Genomic DNA, 9,502 nt, shown 5'->3' on the forward strand with positions numbered 1-9,502 from the left:
GCACATCCCCAACTGAGAAGTCAAGATCTACAAACATCAAGGAATGGAGGAGAGAGGTGTTCTAAGACATCATGACCCAGGGGCTGAAATGGGAAGGGTCAGGAATGAGAAGGTGTGTGTGAGGCAGGACCACCTCACAGTGAACTAGCTTTGTTGATCTCAGTTACTAAACCGGGTTCTAGTCGACAACTCGGTTTAGTGGTTTCATTCTTATCACAGGAGTGAGTGGTAGTTCAGCCACCACGACCACTTTGCATTTTCAACAGACTTTGGACAAGTCATTTAATTTCTCTAGGCCTCAGTTTCCCCAGCTGTAAAATGAAAGGGTTGCACTGGATGGCCTCTGAGGTCCCATTAACCTCTAGAGATCTATGATCCTATGAACTTTCGGGTCCCTTAAAGCTCTAAATCTGTGGTCCTGTGGTAATTAACACGCTTTTCTGAAGTCACAACCCCTGGCTAGGGAATGACAGTGTCATGATAAAAAATGTTCACCTAAAATCCTACCTTCTACAAGTTTTCCCTAACTCCTCTTAATTTTCTCTTAAATTATTGCCTATTTATCCTGTAACACAGCTTGATCTGTCCATATTTGGTTGCATGTTATCTCCCCATTAGACTGTAAGTTCCTTGAGGGCTGGGACTGTCTTTTGTCTCTTTTTGTATCCTGAGGGCTCAGCACAGTTCCTGGAACATAGTAGGTGCTTAACAAATGTTTGGGGCAGGTAGGTAGCATGGTGGATAGAATGGATAGACCCAAAGGAGGTTACTAAGAGTCAGACGTGACCGGGCAACAACCACAACCACCATGATTTACTGTAGAAATACTGCTGTGGCGGAGGAAAACCAGGCCCCACATGAACTTCTAATACCTAAATGCACATTTCAGTCCCTTGAGATATTGTGCAGACAGTACCAGACTTGGAGTCAAGAGGGTATTGGTTTGGATCTGTTTCTTACTAGCTCTATGACTTTGGACAAGTTTTCATTTCCCTCACCTGTATATTAAGGGTATTGTGTTAGATAACCTCTGGGGTCTAAATCTGTGATCCTTTAAGAGAAAGAAGTGGTGGGCTTCAAAGACACCAAGTTCTTTATCCATAACAAGCAGCTGATTGTTGACTGCCCCCTCACCAATTCTATTCAATAAACATTTGTTTGCTGTTGTTGTTCAGTTTTGTCTGAATTTTCCTGACCCCACCTGGGGTTTTCTTGGCAAAGATACTGGAGTGGTTTGCCATTTCCTTCTCCAGTTCATTTTACAGATATGGAAACTGAGGCAAACAGGGTTAAGTGACTTGCCCAGGGTCACAAACAGCAAGTATTTGGTGCCAGATTTGAACTCAGGTCTTCCTGATTCCAGTCCCAGTGCTCTAAAGAGCCACCTAGCCACCTAAAAGTCATGGTGGACTACTATAAAGACAGCCACTTAAGCTTTTGGGGGTGGCGACACTTCACTTGGTTAGGGATTTGACGCTGGATTTGCATAAACCTAAGAGAGTCAATTTCTTTGTAAATAAGGTATGCTTGATTAATGTGTGCCCTTGCCCTTTTCCATTTCTCCTAACCCCACCCCCCCAAATGATGAATTCTAAGCTTTGTCTCCACCATCACTTAGGTGGGGGCGGGAAGGAATGGCAGGCAGCTGTTTGGAGTATGTGTGTTTGAACACACAAATATCTACATAAGCCCACAACTAAAGAATGTGCACCTATTTCCCTCTCTTTCTGCTTTCATTTATGAAATTTTACATATTAACCTACCACAATGAGTGGTAAAGAGAAGTTAAATAATACAGATGTAGGTTCTTAGGGGAACTCCCTCTTTTCTCCCCACATACACACACACTTCTTAACACTGGGTGGTAATTCTCAGTTCTGCAGAGATTCAGTGAAAGAAGCTGCCTAAGTAAAACCACCTCCTTACTCTCCCCCATCTTGCCCACTGAAGCACCAAGTCGTGATTGACTGTGCCGCTATTATTGAAACTCTCTTGCTTTCATTATTTCACAGCTGCTTAGTCTGCCCTTGCATTCTTGTTTTCTAATTGGGACAAGTAAATCAGCTATCATATGAGTTGGCCACAGTCCCTAGGTCTACATCAGAAGAAACTCCAGCACGCTAAGTTCAGGGGTAAAGCCACAAATATTCTTGTTAATTCACAAGGCACACTTCTTTTTATAAAGATGAACCTTTTATAAAATGTCATGAGATAAGAAATGTGCAAGAACAGCATAAAGATAGGATAATGCCACCAGGCTGAGACAAAAAATGCATGCTTATAGTATAAGATGTTTAAATATACAGAACTCTGTGGAACATTAATATTTCTAGCTTTTTTATGATAGTCACCAATGTGTCTTTTATGAATAGTATGTAAATTCCAGTGTAATACTTATCTGTTATGCTAATAATAATCATAATAAAAATAATAGTATTTATATAGTGTTTTAAGGTTTACAAACTGCTTTACATATTAACAAATTTCATCCCCACTAAAACCGTGTAAGGTAGGAGTTATTATTACCACAATTTTATAGATGAGGTCACTGAGGCATAGAGGTTAAGTGACTTACCCAAGGTCACACATCTACTAAGTGTCTGAGAGTCAAATTTGAACTTGGGACTTCCTGACTCCAGCTCAAGGCACAACATGGTGGGGTAGATCAATAAATCCACTTCTACATACTTTTCCTGTCTCATCTTTAAGATTTTCATTTCTTGATGATTTTTAGTAGATTATAAATGTGCATCGTTATAACTGCATATTATGACTGGGATAAAGAGATTGGAGCAAAAATCTAAATGAATCTGAATCTGAAAACTTTCCTGAGCCTTGAAAACAAAGCAGTTTAAAAATGTTCCCTTCTTTTTTAAGTCATGCTTCTCCACTTATTGGTTTGGTTCCTTAAGAGCAACACTGAAAAGTATTTTAAAAATAATGCTTAAAAAAAAACATCCCTATTACTTCCTTGAATAGAACCTGGGAAAACCAGAAATCTGTAAAAATACTCTAGAAGTGGGCATGTATAAGAAGAGTTCCTAGACTGTTTGTAGAGTTTTAGACATACTAAGGATCTCACCAAGTTGCACAGTTAAGCATAAAAGGATAATATTGATAATAGCTAGTATTTATATAGAGATTCAAGATTTGTAAAATACTTTACAAATATCATCTCATTTTACCTTTGCAACAACCCTGGGAGTTAGATGCCATTATCATCCCTATTTTACAGATGAGGAAACAAAGGCAAACAGAAGCTAAGTGACTTACCCAGGGATACACTGCTAGTAAGTATCTGAGGCAACCTTTGAATTTGGGTCCATTACATAATAAAAAACAGTAAGGAAGTTCACTGATGCTAGAAATTTTACAAGAAGCGAAGACTCAACTAAAATCAAGTACTCCTTAGCCATTTGTATTTAACAATCCAGTCTCTGATATGACAGAATATTAACAGATACTTTCTTACCCCATCCATGTGGATTCGGACATTGGGAGTCAGTCGGTATGGACTAGGCTGTGAACCTCTGGGATCTGTCCTGGTTTTCCTGCTTGGGTCCTGAGAGGTCAGTATGCCAGGTCTTCGGATGGAGCCCACTCTCACCATGCTCTGACCCGATCGGACGCCATCCAGGAGACGCACCAAGAGCAAGTTGGCTGGGAGCTCCTCAATACCGCAGAAGACCAGGGTTCTGCATTCTGGACACCTCAGTTCCTTGCGTGCTTTGAATATCCTCTGCAGACATGGTTTACAAAAGGTGTGCTGGCAGGGGAGGACTTTGGCTGTGACATCGAGCTTTTCAAAACACACGGGACACTCCAGAAGATCAAGTAACGCCAAATCATCCATCTTATTTTAAAACTCCAATCCTGGCCTGAACGGACAGAGTCCACATGGTAAGGTGACCTGAGACAAGAGTGGGGGATGGGAGAGCAGGTCAGATCTGTCCTCAGGAGAATACCAGCTGGGTCCTGGATTTCAGAGAATCTTGCCGTCTGAAGAAAAAGAGAGGATAAAAAAAAAATGTGACTGCTTTGAAATGTATCCCACCTACATTGTGAAGCAGTGCCTCATAAGGCAATTTGCAAGTGTGTACTTTGTTCCCGAATTCAAGTTTCAAGTGAGTCATTGTGATTCAGTAGTAGCAGGTACAGCATTGCCTCTCAAGCCGGCTGCAGGAATCAGAGGGGGCTTTCAACTGGGTGACAAATAACTGGAGTTTCAGAGGGAAAGCTAAAATCCAAGGTGAATAATTCATATTGACGTGGCTATGCTAATTCCTACCTGGAAATGGAAGCTAGGGGTGGGTTGGAAAGTACAAACCTGCCTCAGTCTCAATTTTGAAAACTTTTAACTCATAGCAGAATCAAAACCTCTTAGAGGATATAGATCTATGACTTTCTTTCCTCATTTTTTTCTAGGCATATGTTTGATTATAAGAGGCAGCTTGCTCTAGTAGACAGCAGGCCAACCTTAGAGTCAGGCAGTCTTGCCTTAGAGTCATAAACTCACTTTGTGACCATGGGCACAGGGCATTCTATTAGGGTAGGGTACGGGGAAGCATGTACACAAATAAATACAGAATAATTTGGAGAGAAGTGTACTATTAACTGAGGGATCAGAAAAGGCCTCTTGTAAAACTAAATTATGGAGGAATTACCAATCTGCAACAGCAAAGGTGTACACTCTACACCTGGAGTCCCTCACAATTCTGCCCTTCTGACCTATCCCCCCCCCAAAAAAGTTAATTACAAAGCAATATACTATGCAGATGTAAGGTTAGCATCTTTTAGATATGTTTCTTGTATGAGATTTCTTAGTAATGCATGGGAAAACTCTCATCTAGCAACCTATTTCAATAATAATTTTACCCCCAACTGCAAACTGGACGCTTTAAGCCTCACTCTGCTTACTTAGCGTGATTATCTAAGACAACCACAGAAGGCAATATTCCTCCCACAATGTAAAGTAACTGAGCCTGTTTAGCTACTTTGACAACAGTTCTGAGTTTTAACTGAAACAGATAGGAATTCTGGACTGCAGCCACAACGTCCAAAAACCAAGCCGAGTCCAGAGTTCACAGGTGTGTGTTTTTCTGTGAATATGTGTGTGTGTGTGTGTGTGTGTGGGTGGGTGGGTGTGTTGAAAAGTTCCCAAAGTCAAAACCCTAAATCTCAGAAATCCTGTCCTTCCTCTTGATGGGTGTAATGGCCCTCCCGAACTCGCTAGAGCTAAGTAAGCCTCTCGGAAAAGTCCGTCGCTCCACACGCAGCACTAAGCCAGGCTTCAGGGCTTGTGCGTACTGAGTAACTCTTGGGGAGAAGGCAAAGAAAAGATCGTGGTCTGCCCCCTAATAAGCAAGAGAGATCTTAAATGCAGAAAGATAGCTCTGGGTACTCCCACTGCTCACCCGCTCCCCAGCTCCCCCGCTCCCCTCAAAGATGCCACGCTCTGGCTCGCTACGGTACATAGTCAGCTCCCGGCCAGTTCCGCCACTAACCTCACGCCGCTGACCTTTGCAGAAGGAGCTCTGCAGGCGCGCTCAGCCCAAGTGTCTCGTGTCTTCTCCCCAAGCTGCAGCCGCCTTGAAAACTTTAACAACTATGTATGTTACTCATTTGGATGGCTCGGTTTACTCATCCAGCTCTGTTAACGCTTTCGCCGCCGGGCTGCAGACTCTCAGCAGGTTTCGGGAGGAGGAAGTACACTCCCTGTGGCGGAGCCCATTGTTTTTGCCGCCCTGTTTATTTCTGGGAAAAGGCGAGATTGAGGAACTAGATTAGGAGGGCGTAAATAAGAGCGAGCCACCGGACCAATGCACGTGTATGGTTTGCACGTTCACCTTTTCCATTCACTGTCTAAGAAGTTGAAACATGTCTCTGTTGTTATCAGACAAAGAAAGTCAACATCATTCCCTTCATCTTAAACCTTGAACCCTCGTGAGGGTTGAAACAACCTACGCACTCTCCTACTCCTATTGTAACAGCACGAATGCCTGTCTAAGATCTGACCCATCATATAATTGTGTTACCTGGAAGAGATCTTAGAGGTCAACTTGCCTAATACTTTAATTTCCAGGTGAAAGGCCCAAGAGCAGTGAAGTGACTAGTCCAGGGTCACTAGTTAATGATAACTGGGACTAGGCCCTAGTTGTCTTTACTTATAGCTCAGTGCTTTTCCCATATTACGATGTCTCACAACATAAAAATTGTAATTCTTCTATTGTTTAGCAAGTACATTAAGATAAACCCGTGGGGATAGACAACAAGCTATAACGGAGCGGTTATTTATATGTTTTTCAAACTTTGTCCAGTGCTGTTCTGAAAAATACTCATCTAAAAGAAAATGCATTTTAGGTATGGAGTAGAACAGATGTTACCTGACTATTTCTGAGCAGAACTTTTTTTTTGTTAACCACTTTTTGTTGTTCCGTTGTGTCCAACTCTCTATAACCCTACTTTGGGGTTTTCTCGGCAAAAATACTATAGTGGTTTGCTATTTCCTTCTACAGCTCATTTTACAGATGAGGAAGCTGAGGCAAACAGGGTTAAGTGACTTTCACAGGGTCACACAGCTATTAAATGTCTGAGGCTGAATTTGAGCTCATAAAAATAAGTCCTCCTGATTACAAGCCCAGTGCTTTATCCATTGTGCTACCTAGCTGTCCTAACCACTTTACTTCATAGCTAACCAAATTTGAGAAATATTTTTCTGTTCAATTTTGTAGATTCCTATACCATTTTTATACATATAAGCTCCTGCGGTGTCCTTATCACCTCTTCCAAATAATTGCTGGCCTTAGTTTGTTGCCCTTTGGAAAGCCAAATGAAATTCCTGGCTTTTAATACTCTTTTACTCTGTTCCTTAACCCATAAATTTATAACCCATTCTTTCTCCCCAACTCCCCAATCTATCTGGGAGCTTTCTTGTCAAAATGAATTTTTTGGAAGATGCCTGTAAATATTGGTTTTTTGTTTTAATGGAAAATGTAATTCATCCTTACTACACACACACAAAACTTGATAATGTACTATACAAATGCAAACATTTTAGGAAGGGCAGTAGGATCAGACCAGGGATTTCATTAATGTAAGGAAGGTCCCAGTGTGAAAACTCCCTCCATTAATGTATTATCTAAGAGAGTTGCCTGGGGGCATTGATAGATTAAATGATTTGTCCCTGAATCACAGAGCTAGAAAGCACTAGAGTCAAGACTTGCCATGTCTTCCTGGCTCCAAGGCTGTTCCTCTGTCTCCTGTGCCACATTACTTTTCATATGCAAACCTTTATCTTTTTTTATTGGAGCAGGAGAACTTCCTCTTCTGGGTGAAGAATTTCCTCTACTATTGTAGATTGGCACCTTCTCTTCAATTTATGGTCTTACAGAGTGACCTGGTTACTCAAAGATTAAGTGACTTGTCCAGAGTCATATTCGTCAGAGGCAGGACAAACAGTCAATAAACATTTATTAAGCACCTACTATGTGCCAGGCTAGGTGGCAAAGTGGGTAGAGTGCTGGCCCTGAAGTCATGACTCATCTTCTTGATTTCAAATGTGGCCTCAGACACTTACTAGCCATGTCACCCTGGGCAAGTTGGGAGCTGAAGAAGGAAATGGCAAACTACTCCAGTATTTTTGCCAAGAAAACCCCAAATAGGGTCACGAAGAGTCTGACACAGCTGAACTACAACAACAGTGTTTCAGACACTGTGCTAAGCAGAAACATATGTATAGATACACATTTTCACATACATATGCAAATTTGCATTATACAATTTATACATACAATGTCAGGTCAAGTCACAGGCAAAATTGTGAAGCATGTGAGGTTTCTCGCTTCTCTTCTTCCTCATCTCCCTCTGTTCCATCCTTATTGTCTTTTTTTTAGCAGCACTTTCCCTGTACAGGATTATGTTTTCATGCTTTCACTGAAGAGCTCAACAGATAAAATAATTCATAGTAAGATGCTTACTAATTATTATCATGAACAATGTTAATACCCCTTATTAATAAGGGACTTCATAATCCAGCCAGTGCTGGGATTATTTGCATTTTAAAAGAGGAAACCTGGTGAAAGCAATGGTCTACCCAAAGGAATAAGTTGTTAATGGTGGAATTTCAGACATCAGTGCCAAACCAGTGAAAAAGATCATTCAGGAGAAGCAGGTCTTCCCAAAGTCCCTTATGATATACCATATAGGTGACCATCTAGAATACTTCAGGGATGACTAACCTTGACTGAAACTTTGGCAGGGAATTCTGTTTGTAGATGGTCCTTTATCTTCAGAGGCTGGCCGATAGTATTAAGTCAGGATTTACCCCAGTCTTAAATGCTTATTTGGCAGCAGTTCAGATGAATATCTAAAGCATATAAACAAACCAACAAATAAAAACCAACAAAGTGAACCTCCCCAGACTCTAGGCTCCTACCTCTTTTTTTTTTTCACCGTACATGTAGCCTGTTGTCAGCAGTTGTGTTTGTAAAGGTATCATTGGCTGTATGTATTACACTTAAAATAAGTATGTAACATTTGTACCTACTGTTTATATTTGCAAATGTACCTTACTTTATCTAATTGTCAAGTTCCTGAAAAGTTATAGTCCAATTAAGATTGGACTGTAACTTAAGACTAGTCAATTTTAGTAAATCAGACCATACTTTATGTTCATTCCTGATTGGTCTTTAGTTGACAGTTGCTTTAGTGCTTCAGCTTTCCCTCCCCATAGCCATGAGTGTCAAACAAGTACTCATCTATGGTCATGTAAGTCCATGAAGATTATACAATTACAGAATCTTAGAATCAAAAACCTCAGAGTTTAGAAGGGGCTTCAAGTCATCTAGTCAATTGATCAATAAACATTTGTTGTTGTTACTCTTCATGACCCCATGGACCCCATGCCAGGTCATTCTATTCTCAACTATCTCCCGAAGTCTGTCCAGCTTCGTGTTTGTTGCTTCCATGACATTATCTCTCCATCTCATCCTCTGCTGTCCCCTTTTCCTTTTGCCTTCAATTGTTCCCAACATGAGAAACTTTTCGAATGAATCCTGTCTTCTCGTTACATGGCCCAAATATTTAAGCTTCAACTTCAGTATTTGACTTTCCAGTGAATAGTCTCAATTAATTTCTTTAAGTTTTGACTGATTTGATCTCTTTGCTGTCCGAGGGACTCTCAAAAGTCTTCTCTAGCACTATAAATTAGAAAGCATCAATTCTGCATCACTCAGCTTTCCTTATGGTCCAACTCTCATAGGCATACATTGCTACTGGAAAAACCATAGCCTTGACATTATGGAACTTTATTGACAAGATAATGTCTTATTTTTAGTATGCTGTCCAGATTTGCCATCTCTTTCCTTCCAAGGAGCAGATTTTTTTTTTTTTAATTTCATGGTTGCAGTTGCCGTCTGCAATGATCTTTGAACTCAAGAATGTAAAATTTAACACTACTTCCATTTCTTCAACTTGTATTTGCCAGGAAGTGGTGGAAACAGTT

At 40.8% G+C, this 9,502-nt stretch overlaps 1 protein-coding gene across 5 annotated transcripts in view; it reads right to left on the reverse strand.

The window, feature by feature from the left end:
- The window catches only part of SH3RF2 (SH3 domain containing ring finger 2), a 166,071-nt gene extending 160,468 nt beyond the window's left edge, over positions 1 to 5,603 (reverse strand). For all 5 annotated transcript variants that reach the window (XM_027841942.1, XM_027841941.1, XM_027841940.1 and 2 more), the window contains exons 1-2: positions 5,505 to 5,603; positions 3,473 to 3,999 (exon numbers count right to left, since the gene is read on the reverse strand). In XM_027841942.1, coding sequence (XP_027697743.1) covers positions 3,473 to 3,853 — 381 coding nt within the window. In that variant the 5' untranslated portion in view covers positions 3,854 to 3,999; positions 5,505 to 5,603. The remainder of the gene's footprint in view (positions 1 to 3,472; positions 4,000 to 5,504) is intronic.
- Positions 5,604 to 9,502: the final 3,899 nt, after the last annotated feature.

The sequence above is a fragment of the Vombatus ursinus genome, unplaced genomic scaffold (assembly GCF_900497805.2).
Source record: "Vombatus ursinus unplaced genomic scaffold, bare-nosed wombat genome assembly UNPS02014863.1, whole genome shotgun sequence".
Taxonomy (NCBI): Eukaryota; Metazoa; Chordata; class Mammalia; order Diprotodontia; family Vombatidae; genus Vombatus; species Vombatus ursinus.